Source organism: Sander vitreus, chromosome 15 (assembly GCF_031162955.1).
Source record: "Sander vitreus isolate 19-12246 chromosome 15, sanVit1, whole genome shotgun sequence".
NCBI classification, from domain to species: Eukaryota; Metazoa; Chordata; class Actinopteri; order Perciformes; family Percidae; genus Sander; species Sander vitreus.
Window position 1 is genome coordinate 16,103,147 of NC_135869.1, and position 14,570 is coordinate 16,117,716.

General features: G+C 40.8%; 1 protein-coding gene across 2 annotated transcripts; it reads right to left on the reverse strand.

The window, feature by feature from the left end:
* Nucleotides 1–22: 22 nt before the first annotated feature.
* Nucleotides 23–14,153, reverse strand: gmip (GEM interacting protein). Of its 2 annotated transcripts, XM_078268985.1 has the most exons (22): nt 13,883–14,153; nt 12,322–12,412; nt 11,772–11,865; nt 11,621–11,660; nt 9,486–9,611; nt 7,613–7,677; nt 7,348–7,455; nt 7,150–7,230; nt 6,710–6,871; nt 6,358–6,495; nt 5,520–5,710; nt 4,982–5,073; nt 4,822–4,884; nt 4,623–4,712; nt 4,399–4,541; nt 4,124–4,300; nt 3,890–4,027; nt 3,563–3,759; nt 3,115–3,439; nt 2,316–2,418; nt 1,860–1,934; nt 1,329–1,418 (listed from the first exon to the last, which is right to left on the reverse strand). In XM_078268985.1, exons 1-21 carry the CDS (start codon nt 13,926–13,928, stop codon nt 1,882–1,884), a joined length of 2,523 nt encoding a protein of 840 aa, XP_078125111.1. In that variant the 5' UTR covers nt 13,929–14,153; the 3' UTR covers nt 1,329–1,418; nt 1,860–1,881. The 2 variants fall into 2 exon arrangements, with proteins under 2 accessions (XP_078125110.1, XP_078125111.1); XM_078268984.1 differs by lacking the exon at nt 1,860–1,934 and having other exon boundaries at nt 23–1,418.
* Nucleotides 14,154–14,570: the final 417 nt, after the last annotated feature.

Genomic DNA, 14,570 nt, shown 5'->3' on the forward strand with positions numbered 1-14,570 from the left:
AAAAGTGACATCTCAAAACATGTAATTAGAAATGAGTGGTTTATTGCCCTTCTGCTATTGTGTCTAGCATGTTTTCCCCACACACTGGGAGAAGACCGCCCCCTTGTGTTAAAACAGGAAAGATGCATGGATATGAGATTATACATCAACTTCACTATGACACCAATGAAGGTATATCTTAGTTTATGTACCACACAAAAATCCAGCCTATAAAACATTTCAAAAGCACAACAAATAGATAACAAAATTATCTTAGAAAAACAACACTTGGTGGCATTTGTATTTAGCTTTCGTTTCGTTTCGTTTGTTCAGGGCAAAACCTGAAATGTTATACTTATGTGCTAGTTTGCATCTCAATCCACCTGCTTGTTACATTGAAATACATTAGGGGCATTAATAACTGATAAGTACCTGAACCTCTCTAGTCTGGTCTGATATTAGACAGCTGGATGGTCAACAGATCAACATATTAAAGAGGATTAGTCATAATAAAGCTGTGGCATCCAAGTAAGTATCAGGTCTGAACTATTCAACTGTGTTTCCTTAAAGTAAGACTCAAATGTGAGTTTAACTTTAAGGTAACTGAACCTTCATCTGAGTAATCTTTTGAAGACATTGCTGTGTATAGATATGTGTGTGTAAAATATGGGAGCATTTTGTTCGTGAAACCTGCATGAATCTTGACAGTAATTACACACAATAAAGGATATATTATGACTATACATCCTCCAGTGCGTGTGAATGTATTCCAGTGAACTGTCAGGAGATTTCTATCTTTCCTCAGACAAAGAGCTGCTCGTCCTTCCCTGAGTGGCGGCGTCTCAGTTTCAAGCCAGACAGGATTTTCTGTGCTGGTGAAGTCAGGTTGTGCTCAACAGGAAGTGTCTTTGGTGATTGACACAGAGCCTGACTCTGTCCAGCACTCTGTCTGTTATTGGACTGATTGATGTTCTGATCAGATGGACACCCAGATGCCACCACCTTAGAAGACTCCTGTGTTGTACTGGATGATGTCGCAGTTGTAGCTGATGTAAATATTGATTCCAGTCCCAGCATGTACTGCACAACCTTGCGGGGACTCAGTGGGACGTCCACTTTACTCTCTGTGGCAATGGGGGCCGGGTGGGGCTGGTGGGTGTTCTCAAAGTGGATGCCTAAGTTTTGGGAAAGTCTCTGTGTCCCTGGCTCTGGAGAGGAGCTCCGGCTGCTGTCTGCACTCCTTGGAAGGCCCCCCGCTGTGGCTGCCGGCTGTCTGATTGGACGACCTGGGTTGGGGAGTCGGGTTCCTGAGTTATGATGCCGGTAATATTTCACAGGCTGTCTGGTGAAGCGATAGTTGGGCTGGGACCCCAAATGAGAGTCTGGTTCCCCCACCGGCTCACCCTGAGGATTGCTCGATACCCCTCTCATAGCCAGGACTAAGGCAGAAGAGGGAGAACAAGCACATGTTTCATTAAAGCAATTAAAGGTTAAAGGTGGTAAAAGTTAATGCGGCACAGGTTATTGATTATAATAAACTTGGCTACAGCATACTGTTTTTAGGCAGTTCAAACACAGAACCTACATTTGGCAATAGGTAGCAGTACTTGACTGAAAACTTGACTCGACTTGAGTTAAATGTTCATACAGAGTTCTTCTGGAAGGTGTACAGTGTAGACTGGAACTATATCCTGCACTGATTTGAAAGTGGTTAACAGTAGTTCAAAACTAATTACACTATTCTGCATTTGATGTGTGCGGTTGTGAATAGAAGCCTTGAAGCTGCTTGGTGTTCTAGCCACAGAAAGCACCTTAGCACTAAAAGTAAAGCAAGCGAAGAAAAGATGAAACTTTAGACTCAACTAAGCAATCTGACTCACCCAGTTTTACAGAGGAATATAACTAGATGGCGTCAGCAGGAAGAAACGGGAAGGAAGTCTTAGATCTATAAATAACTGGAGGAAACGTGTAAAATGAGAAAAAAAAATTGGAACTGCAACCGACCCTTGAGGCACTCTGCACCCCCTGTATCTGGTGCTTAGGATGATACTGTGTAACTGCAAGCTAGTACAAACCACCTGTTTGTGATAAATGAAGTAAACAACTCGGGAGCTGTATGTATCATACTTACAAGATCTCCAGAAAACATTAATAAAAACATGTCCTCAAGCAGTAAAGGTACAAGAAGACACAGTGATCTATAGTTCATTATACCAACAACTAAAAACCCCAACATCTACAAACTACATAAGACTTCAACACTATGAATTCAATTCTATTATTATCTTCACCTATGCTAGTCAGGAGTAACTGCTCTATCGCTAGGTCACGCCTACCTGCTCTCTCATTGGCTTCAGGGCTGAGCTGGTCCACTGCCTCATTGGATGAAGACTTGTCAGATACATAACCCTCGCTTGACTCTCTCTTGATTGTTCGACTCTGTTGGAATGACACAAGTTGAGTGGTGGATTTCTGCAAGTGTTTACAGACCACGTCTAAACCTGAGATACTGCAGCACTACAGTATGTGATAGTGATTATTACGGGGGAAGGCCATTAAATACTGCTGGATGAGTATGCCTCTTTTATATCAGGTACAAATTGAATCCTTGTCCAGGACATTTTAAACTATGAGATTAAGTAGCCCAGTATTAAGCGCTGTTTTAACCCTCCTGAAGGACAGATAATTTTACTTTTGTGCCTCTAAGCTAACTGATACAGCAACTGTAAATGTATATAGTGGGATAAATCATTTTTTCCTTCATAAGCAATAGCAGTGAAATGTCCACATGAAATAGTATAGATCGACAGAAGGCTATGCTTGTCAGAGACCAGAGAGCAAGGAAAATGCAGCAGCTGTGCAGCATGTTAATCCTGATAGAATGAACCTGAGGTTAAGGTGCTAAGGCTCTTAAAAAGGTTATTAAACTTGAAAAATAGCTCAGGTCCAAACTTACTCAGCTGTACTGTATGTGTATGCCAAGCAACTACTGCTGATCCCTTTTTACTCAACTAGCAGTCAAATGCTACTATAAAAAATGCGTTTGTGAGTCCTGTAAAAATCCTGCACACTTCAATACAGCAGCAACCATTAAGTCTGTGTTTGAATTGAATGTTTCATCACCGCAGTACTTACTTCTAGTAAGTGTGGTCGCTCTCTAGAGGAGGCTTCGTGTTCCGAGCCGGTGTAAACGTCCCCGTCCAGGGCACAGGAAGCTCTGGGAGGGGTGTCTGGAAGAGGTGCAGTGGGGGCTGGGGGAGTGGGCGTATTGGGTCTCTGCTGAAGGCCAAAAACCTTGTCATGGTGTGTGATGAGGAACTCAACAAGTACAGCCTGGTAACTGGTCTCGAGCAGGGCAATCATTGGCATGTCCGTAGACACAAGAGGGCGCAATAGTGTTGGCCCAAACACAATACCCAAATTGCTAGCGGACATCTTGTTCTCACAGTTCTCTGAAACTCTGTGAAGACAGAGAGCAGACAAATTTAAGATTCATGAAAATTCAAGAAAAATCTTCTGGCAGGGATGGGTAAAACCAGGTAAAATGTAACTAGAGAGGTCTGTAACCCTGCTCCATGCTCACTTTTGCAGGTGAGATATTAAGTGCTGCAAGGTGCTGTAGCAATATGGAGGGAGTTTCTGTAGTAGCGTTTGCAGGTTTTGAATAATGTCCGTCTCGTTAGTGTCTGGTGTTGGCTCCCTTTCACTCAGGTGCTGAAGGGTCTTTCCCACCGTGATGAAATGACTGTACAGGTCAAAGGTTAGTAAAGGCTCTGGGAGCTGGAAGAGAGTGAGGAATAGAAAGGTTATTCACTGAGATCAGAGAAAAGCTATGACAGGTCTGACACTACCTTCTCATATAATCAGCCTAATTCATTCAGTACAGTTCATTTGGCAATGACTCCTGTACCTCCTTGAAGAAGTGTTTAAGGATTGAGGTGATGTCATGCGGTGAAAGGTCAGAGAGCTCCACCTGCTCCTTTTGCATCTCAAAGGCCTGACAGATCTTTTGGATGCGGGGCTTGGACCCACTCACACGATACACCCCCTCAGAGAAACACAAAAGCAGAAAACTGTTAACAGACCACAAGTAACACCTGACACCTTTTTTTAACATTTCGGTCACTGTGATGGTAAATAATACCTGGATCGAGAGAGCGCGACTCTCAATCTCAGACGTGCAGAGCAGCACCACAAAAGGCACCTCCTCTGGCCTGTCGGCACACAGCAGAGAGAGCTCCACTCCGAACACAGTCCCCTTCCTGTGCTCACACTCCAGCTGACACACCTCCATACACTTCCTGTGCAAAGCCACTCCGCACTGAAGGTGGGACAGGAGCAGGACAGAGGATATTAACCACCTTACTCAGCACCATTCATGTTCTGCTGTTCTTCTCAAAACGCCCTGTTATTTCGTACCTCCTCACATTCGACCCCACTGACAACAATGTAGTTTTCACACTGCTTGCATTTGACCATCTTGCTCTTCATCTTCCTGAGTCGGTGTGTCAGTGCAGCTCGTGAAATCGTGCGCACTTTGACTGGCTGACCATCAGTGTATTCTGTAGGGAGAGGGAGAGGATAGAATCATGCGGTTTAATTACCATATGAGGTTATAGAAGCATAAAAAGGGAGTAACAAACCTGATTCTGAAGCTATATCCCGTTCGTCCATGTCGTCCGATGATACTGTCAAAGTGGATGCGGTTTTAGGCAGCCTCCTATTAGTATGAGCTTCAATTATGCATTCCAGTAGAGGGGAAAGCAAACATGTTTATCTTTGAAATGTTTCCAAATGCATGTGAAAGAAACGTTACAGAAACAAACGCAGGCTTGTGCTTACCAGGACTGGACAGAGATTCTAAACTGCCTCCAATACTCTCATTGTCACTGTACCCTGTTCTCCCTAAAGTGCACCAAAACACAAGGAAACAAAAATGAAATAAAAATGAAACTAAAGTGATAATTTATCTAATCATGGTGTAATCATGGGGAGTCCTTACTGCCATCGCTGTATCGTCTGAGAGGGCTATCATCTGTCTTAGGTGAAGAGTCCTGCAGAGAGCTGAGATTGTTGCTGGTTTTTCGTATGTTCCTTTCAAATAAAAAGGATTGTGACAATAAAGAGTTAGTAGAAGTACATACAAATTGTACCCCCAGTAGATATCGAGCAATTTTTTTCTGCTTATACCACTTAAAATAGATTAACCAATCAAGAGTTGAGCACACAGATTCATCCAAAGTGTCCAACGTGTTTCTTTCTTTCACTTAATATTAAGTTTCCCTTCTGGCCTTAAACATATAAATTATGATTCTTTGTTTTTTAAACGACATACTGGAGCGACCTCTAGCTCACCCAGTAGGATGTGTACCCCATGTAGACTGAGTCCTTGGCAAGCTATCATATCAATTAAAAGCCATAAAAGCCCCCCAAAGAATGAATAAAAAATAAAAATAAAGCAACATACTCTTTTGATATCCACAGTAAACACGCCACAGCTAAAGTAACAGCAGAAACTGTCATTGGTCAGTTTACCGTACCCTTTGGAGTGAGGAACGTACTCCTGGAAGGTAAAAACTTGGACACGCTGTTCAAGGCGGGGCTTGCTGAGGATGTAGAGCAGGTAGCGCTCGCCAGGCTCCAGGGACCTGGATGTCAACTCCAGGTTGTGATAGCCGAGGGGAACAGGCTCTGTCTGCTGCCGCTGGTAGTAAAACATGTTGACTGTGGCCTGATGCAGAGAGGAGACATGATTGGGGGAGACAAAGAAAATACATTTACTGTGTTAATTTATCAACAAATAGTTGCAGGGGTGTAATACATCATGTCACAATATTGCTTTGCCTATTCTTTTTAAATCTTCATCATTGCTAGCAGTGATAACCGCAACACAGAAGAAAAATGTAGCAAAACATGACTTATGTGTAGAAATTCTACAAGAGTAATTCCTTTGTTTTATTCCATTATAGAAGCAAGGTTGCAAACCATAAAGCACAGATTAAGTAGATTATTATATTCAAGCACATGCATGCATTGGTTTGTGCAGACGTGAAGGCGGAGACATGGTTTACTATTCTCTAATAACATATGTGTCATTTTATACACAAAGGGAGTTGCTTTAGACATTGTAAATGATCTGCCGAAACAGAGAGTACTTGCATCCAAATGCATCCTTGGCTGATGCTGCTATAAATGTTCATATAGTGGCCTAAGTCATTGACATTTACTCTGACTAAAACAAATGCATGACATTACTATTACATGTCCTATATTTAAACCACAGCCACATTTAATTATGCATGCTTAGCGACTGCTGCAGAAAACACCCTATCTAGAAACAAGCTGACAGATGTTTAGTTCCCTTGATTCCATACCAACCTCCTTTAGCACAGTGTCTCCCTGACAGATGAGCTTGCGAATGTGGGCAATAATTCTCTCTTTGACCTTCACTAACTCATCCTGGTGGATCCTGGCGTCACTCGCACATTGTCTGTACAAAAGCTCTGCGTCCATCACCTGGACAGAGACAGAGTGAAGACCTGAGATATGCTAAAGTATCACACATTTACATAATTTTTTATTTAATTGTTATTGTGTCAGTTCTAATTGTTAAACATCATAAACACACTATGATAAAAATGATAATACACTGTATTTATTCTGTACTAAACTCTACCAGAAGTGCATATCTACAGATTATATCAATGTAGTGCATTAAGGAGATATTCACCTTAGTCTGGGCTTCATCCTTCGACTTCCGCCTCTTATCCAGTGTTTTGATTCCAGTTGTGTCGTCCACAGCTTTAGCAGAGACAGCTTTAGCCTTTACTAGCTCATCACAGCACTTGAAGTATTGGTGACGAGCCTTTTTAAAAGCCGTCACTGCTTCGTTCTGAAAACACACAAGGGGGATACAGACACAAAGGGAAAATCTTTTTATTTTTAATTATTTTTTACTGTGTGAGCCATGTGCAGTCTAACATGTTCTAAGCAGAAATCAACAAGGTCATAACAGACAGATCATTCTTTCATAGAGAGGAATACTTTTGCTTTAGATGCTTGTTCAGGCATCCAGTCTGTTGAGTTGTCTTAAATGTGAGTAAATTAGTTTTGACAGTGTAATAAACTGAGCTCGACTTCAGCCATAAACAAGATTCCTAAATCACTTACCATCCTCCTTTGTTCTCTTGCCCACTGCTCCTTAAATTCTCTGCGCCACTTGTCGATTTCATTTTTCTTGGCAGCTAAGGCCTTTGGGACAGAGATACTGGATTAAACATAAAGTCACAGCTACATACCCATCACTGAAAACAGAAGATTTATACTGAAACTCAAACTTTTTGTATGTGTTTGTGTGGACTTCTATACTTGGTAACAGCGGTTTTGTAGCAGTTCTGAAGTCTTTCTAGAAGCCACACTGTTCTTGATGTCTTGCTCTAGTGCCATTGTGTAGATGTACTGCAGTGGCATCATTTCCTACAAAGGCAAGAACCACTTTAGACATAATTTTTAAGAGAGGCCAAATGTTACAAACAACTTTTTTGTAGGAATTCATTTCAATAACCATCTGTAACACACTGTGATAATCACTAAAACCTTTTCTTTGGTTCACATCCAATAAACAAAGTTGTACCTGCTGCCCCACAAGGGTCTTTGCTCCTTCAGCTGTCTTCATCACATTTTTTGCAAATTCTTGTTCTGTCAACAAAAATAAAGTTTTCGTTACTCACAATAAATTGTACATCAAGGCAAGACAAGACAAGTAGAATAGGACAGAATAGGACAGTGGCTGACCTGGAACCACAATATTGATTACTGCTATTAGTGTGTAGCCTCAATATGATGCTTGGAGCTCCATTTTGGATCTGCTTGGTGATATTACCTAGCCTCTATGATCCCTTCAGATAACCCTGGCCTTTCCTGAAAAGCTCATCAAACCTTTTGGAGCTCAGGCAGGGCTGGTGGGTGTCCATTTGATCCTAATCAGTGGAATTGGTTTGCTTAAAAACAGATTTGGTCTGCATTTTGCATCAGCTGTTGATACTAGCAAGTACTACAACATGAAATGAACTTACACCCATTTGTTTTCAATGTTTATGTCTGAAACGGTCTGTAATGGTCTGTAGATAATCTGACTACACTTAAACAGTAAGGGTCATAATCAGATACACTTCTCTGACAGCAGTTCTTGATTAGGCCTCTCTTTTTTTAAATGGACACTGTTGTCCATTCAACTGTTGTTGATAACTGTTGCTATTGGGGATCTCACAATGTTGTTCTAGTATGTGTAATCTACAGTAGTTTGGGGCTGAGCTCCACCCAGCATTACTCATCTGTTGCTATTGCCTAACACGGTCCTCACACAGCTAATGAGGGGGACTCTCCTGTTTTGTCTTGCATGCTTAGCATCTCAGTCTGGACACTAGGCTACTGTGCAGGCTGATATGAGGGTAATCACTGTCTATGTACTCTCAAGGCATCCTGTCTCCTTTATTACCCTACCCTGCCTGACCCTGCTAATCTGCCCTCTAATCCCTTCTCTGTGTGTATGCAGTGTGTAGTTCACTGTGGGGACTGCACCACCTGCAGATGCCCTCACAGAGTGAAATAATACAGACACACCATGTTATAGTCTGGTTACAACAACCCTCTAACATGCCTAAAGTAGTGGTTATTTATCGATGGACAATATGAAGCAAGGCTCTGCTCTCCTGAGGCCTACTGGCTACTGTAGTAATGTCTATATATATATATATATACATATATATATATATATATATATATATATATATATATATATATATATCTTTTTTCTAGGAATGTGTGGGTGTCTTGTGGCAATGTTTCTGGTAATAATTACAGTTCTGAATTGAATCAGTACACACAGCTCTAGATCTAAGATCTAAAAAGTCCCACCTGCTTATACAAAATGATAAATAGCCCACACTTGAAACAAATAAATGGTGGTACTTTTCCAAAACTAGTGACTGCAGAGTGGATAATAGGATTTTCATGCACTAGATTCTCTGTTGTAGAGACAGAATATTTGCATTTTGTGTGCAGTTTTTATTCAAATGCATTAATATTCTAAGCACAGATGCCTTGATAGAGACACCACAGTTTTTACTTTATTTCAACTAATTTACTTAGTTTATAGTACATTCTTATATCATTGCAATGTCTTTTTTTGTATATATGCATATCTATGCAATCCATCCAGTGATAATAATAATCATGAAAAAAAAGCAACAATAACAAAAGCAAGGTAACTAAAAGTATATTAAAATTAAAAGAGAGAATGAAAGAAAGAAGAAAAAAAGAATAATAATAAAAAAATAAATGTATACATACATAAATACATGTGCCACGTCTGCACACACACACACACACACACACACACACACACACACACACACACACACACACACACACACACACACACACAAACACCTATATACACATATGTTACGCTACGGTTTCCTCTTCTCAGCAGCATGTGCACTTACCCAGGCTGATTCTCTTCTCCATCCAGGCCAGGAGGTCTTTGGCGTAGCGGCACCACATCTTGGTGTACTGCAATGCTGTCTCCACTCCATCATCACACCGACAGAGGGCCAGGTCTGCTTCCTGGGCTGAGAGGGAGTACATCAGTATCACTGTAGGCCTCAGAAACTTGGAGCTGGACCCTGGGATCACACAGTGTCCACTGGGCTATACACCACAGCTTGTCACTCCTGGAAGACTCAAACAGCCTCCAGCATCCAAGAAACACTTATCTACTTTAAAACCCCCAGCCCCTAGGTTTTCTTAGACAAGACAAAGATGATCAACAAAATCAAATGTCACTTAAAAGAAAAGGTATACACAAACCCCAAACAGGAAACAATGACTGCATATGGTCAGTCATAGCTGCTCCGCTGAATAAAAGTCCGATGGTTTCCAGTAGGTTTCAGCAAACTTTACGTATCTCTTGCATGTTGGATGTATACTGTTCTAAAATCTCTTTAATCAATCAAAAAACTCCTCCAGTAGACACACATGGGGGTGTAAGTTTCTATGGACCAAAGACAAACAGCTTTAGCTAAATAACTTCCCTCCTCTTCCCTCTTCCTCTCTGCCTGGCCCCTCCCTCTCACACCTGTTCACTTCTAGTCAGCTACAAAGAGACAAGCCGAGTTGTGAGAGCAGAGTCACCAACACTACTCAGTGCCAGTGTGCAGCATTAGACAGCATCATGTCACAGCTCTACTGTGGTCAGGCAGGCAGGGCGTTATATGACAACCACTCTGGTTCTTCCTCTCTGACTCACACCAACACAGGGCAGACCTATGCGTAACAACCACGTGGTCTCTCAAGCGCTCCCCACACCACTTTCTCTTTTCCTCTTTGTCTCTTTGCCCCCTTCAGCACAACATGTGCAAACAAATGTCAAGATCTATTAGAATAAATCTTCATTTTTCGTCACCAAAGGTTAGAGCAACAGATGCACTTCCAAGAACTTTCATTTCTAAGGGTCCACAGTGCAGTTCCAAGTATTCAGCTATGTTTTTAACTGAGCAAGCACACATTGCCAGAAAGAGTGCAACAACTTCTCTCTCAAGTTCCTCACTCGGACATGCAGATTTTATTCTGGTCTGCTCTTTTACACAGACGCCAAATCCAGTTAGAGTGGTATCAAAATCCAAGCTTAGTGATCTTTTCTTCTCTGTCTTCAAGCAAAATCCCCAAGAAAGAACAAGCAATTCCAGAAGACTGATGGATTTGCTGCCAGATTGTGTGCCAAAGTTGACCTCTCTTAGCCGTTCCTCTCTGTGTTTTGTTTAAGAAAGAGCTCTGAGCACTTTCAGAAATCAGCCTCCGAGCAGATTCTGTGCTGCCACATGGCTATGACCTCCTGCACTTGGATTGGGGATTATCCTAGTCAGGTCCAGATTGTGGAGTGACAGGCTTTAGAGGAGCATTGAGTGAGGATAGGTCTGGACTGGTTTGGAGTTTGGCAAGCTTTTTTCTATTTCTACTCTGTTCTTTAAACACCATCTGGCTCTGTAATTTCTAATCTCTAATTGCGTGCTGTGACCTGAAGTTTGAGTCAAACTGAGGTTAGAGTACTTCGCAGTGACAGTGTAGTCCTTTTCTCTGTCTCCACTGTATTTACTGCAATAGCATGACACTGACACATCCTTTTTTTTCGGTAGGCCCCACCCTCTCAGCTTGTGTCTGAAGTACAAACTGAGAGCAGCTGTCTCTTGCTTTAATCCTGTTCCTTTATCCTAATCTTGTTACAACCGGGCAATTACAACTCACAGCTAAACAAATAAAAATTGAAGAAAATACTCTATCAAATATAACGGACAGCAGCTCCTGCACATTATCAGTAATGATCTGCTGGGATTTTGGATGTCAGTCACAGTGTGGTCTATGTTAAGATGGTAATTAGACCAGTAAATTTAACCACTACACTACAAAGTCTCTAATACACAGACTGGTGGTAACATACAGTATAAATGAGCCTTGTATTGATTCCCAGTGAGTAAGGCTTAACAGTTTCTATCAACTGGACCGACTGACTCACACAGGAGAAGCATACACACACCTCCACACTCATCTTTCTCACTCTCTCTCACACACACACAAATCATACCTGATTGGTTTCCATCCGCTTCATTCACCTCAGCACGTCTCTGTGGACAAAAAGCATTTTTATTTAGAATTACTCTATGAAGGCATCACCAATCCCCCCAAAACTCAGCTACATTATTCTTAAAGTGTTTTCCTAAAAAAAAATTCCTTACAGACACATCATGTTGCTCTGTGAGATCTGCACTTTGTGTCAAGATGGACTCTGACAAGGACTGTGAGTCAATGTCCAGCAGATCCTCCCCTTCACTGAACACAGAAAGAATGTATTGGGTGAGAAACATACACAGTCAAATAGCAATACCTACAAAGGATCAGGGTTGTTGAGGAACATACTATATACAAACAAACCATTTACCTGCAGCTGTGTACAGATGTAGGAAACTAAAAGCATTTCTACTTCACAATATTCAGACTTTCGGTTAGTGTCAGGGATGTGATGTTTGGGCAGATGAGTTACCAAAGGAGAAGTTTCCACTGGTTGTCACAAAATTGGATTAAGATAGACTAGACATGACATGATTAAAAACTTGTTCCCAGTGCATGAAATAATAATGGCTGCTTTGAGTTGACAAATATATTTGAACAGTTTCATCCTGTATGGATTTCTATGACCAGCCAAGCTTGAAGCATCTTTGAATGACGCCAACAAGCTCGGCGATGCAAGAGAAACACGTGGTAGCACCGTAAATGTATAATACTTACGGAGAAATGAAAGATAAATCAAGATTATCAAAGTCTCTGAAGATCTCACTGTATCGCTTGATTTCAGGTTTACGATGCACCTTCTTCAAATCTGAAATGAGAAATGAAAAAGCTAAGTAATAACATGATCACACTATTTGTGTCCTACATAAGTGGAGTTGAGATCCTGATATGTGATCCTCAACATCAAACACAGACATGCTGACACTATCTTAACACAACACAAATATTCTTTTGAGGCCAAACCAGAGCCTTTAAAAGCTTTTACGAAGAAATGAATGTTCTGCATATGTGAGCAGACTGCAGATCCACAAATTATGTTTTCTTTCTTTCTTACAAAACAAATGGAAATATGTAGGTTGGAATGATGAATAAGCCATGTAGCTCTGACCTACTTTTTAGTGGTCCCTTGATATGTTGGTGATGTGGTTATGGAAACACACTATATTTTACCTCTGCACTACCTCTTAGTCGCTCAACAAAAGGCATCAGATAACACCTAATCTACAACATAACAACATACTTTCAGAAAAAAAAGTATTGAGGTTAATGATTGTGCTAATAAGATAATTAATAAAGAATAAAAATCAAACTTAGTTCCTCCCCTGAAGTCATATACAGCATTTCTTTTACATTTCTGAGAAAAACAGTTGTTGGACTGAATGTGAACTAAAATGTAAAGCGGAACAACATGGTGCATTTTGATAACGAAGCTTCAACCTATTGTACTCCAACTACTAAAAGTAACTGATGTTTTACCTTGGGGCATACCAAAAGTTAAAAACTAAATGATTTACAACAGATGCCAAAAATGAAAAAGAACTAGTTCGCTCTTTCACGGACGTCTCCATTTTGGTCAACCACATCCTGCTTGCAATTTGTGTCACGCCGCATAATGAACATAGAGTACTTGTTTTTCACACCAGCAGTGTTTCAGTATTAGGGTGCGAATTGAGAGGCAAGTAAGTTGTTTCAACAAAACTAGAATAGAGTTTTACAGTCAAATAGACAAACTCTTGAACGTTTTTGTTTGCTGCAATATATTTTTTACTGTCATTTATTTAAGTCACATTATGAAAAGTTCCTGAAGTTCCGAGTAACTTAGGAGCATATTGCAAACATGTCTACTTTTCACCAAATGTCACACCAATCTCAATATCTTAAGTTTGTTTTCTATTTTGGGCTTTTGGCAAAGACAAGCATATCTTGTTAAATAAAAATAGAGAAGTTACACAAAAAAATGACAAAATGTGTCAAAACAGAGAAAGAGTTCAGGAAGTTCCCCAGTCATCCTCTGACTAGGAGGATGCAACACAGCATTGACAAAGGCATATCCAGGCACATTGTGCATACACACACATGCAATACGTATGTCCTAATGGCACTACAGCAATGTCAGCAAATTTCAGCGCATTGCCATTTAAAAACAATCCTAACAAGTGAAGAAATGTACAAAAGAACCAAAAAAAGATTCAAAGTACATATAAGCATGATGGGTAATATAGCCTGTATAAGAAGTGAAAGGGAACATTTACTCAAAAATCTCTTTCTTTGTACTCACCTGTGGCTTGAGAGGAATCCTTGTTTGGCACTTGGTCTTCCTCCATTTCTTCACTATCACCACAGAAGCCAGACGCTACCAACACCACGCACACATCATCTGCCCTTAAGGTCACACTGCAATGCACAATACAGAACAGTATAGTTGAGGTGGCAGGAAGTCTGCACTGCAGTGTGTACACACACTGACACACTTACACTGAATTATTAGCATGCAGCTCTGAGCTTGCTGCTGTTTGTGCTCTCAAAATGATCTTCCTCTAGTAGAGGGGAGGTTGGCCAATCTGTTCAGCACATAGGAAGAGGAAGTGTATCTTGCTGTCACTGTAGGCCCCACCTACGTACACTATCATACCACACACAGTGAGAAGGTGCCACGGTGTATAGATTGTGTCGTTTTAGTAAAAAAAGATTTTACGTCAGTGGAAGTTGAAATGCAAACATTTTGGATAGCATGTGTTGTTTTTTTTGTTTGTTTGGTTTTTTTTTTTACAAATTACAGATTTGTAAGATGTGACATCCATAACAGACCTTTATATTGGCAGGGATTGGTGTAACACTGATAGTCACCTATACTGCATGAGAATACATAAATGATTGAAATGTCACACTTAACTTGTAACTTGCTAAAGGAAAGTTAAATTTGCACAACCAACATTAACAGAGGTAATTGGTTATAACAGCATAAT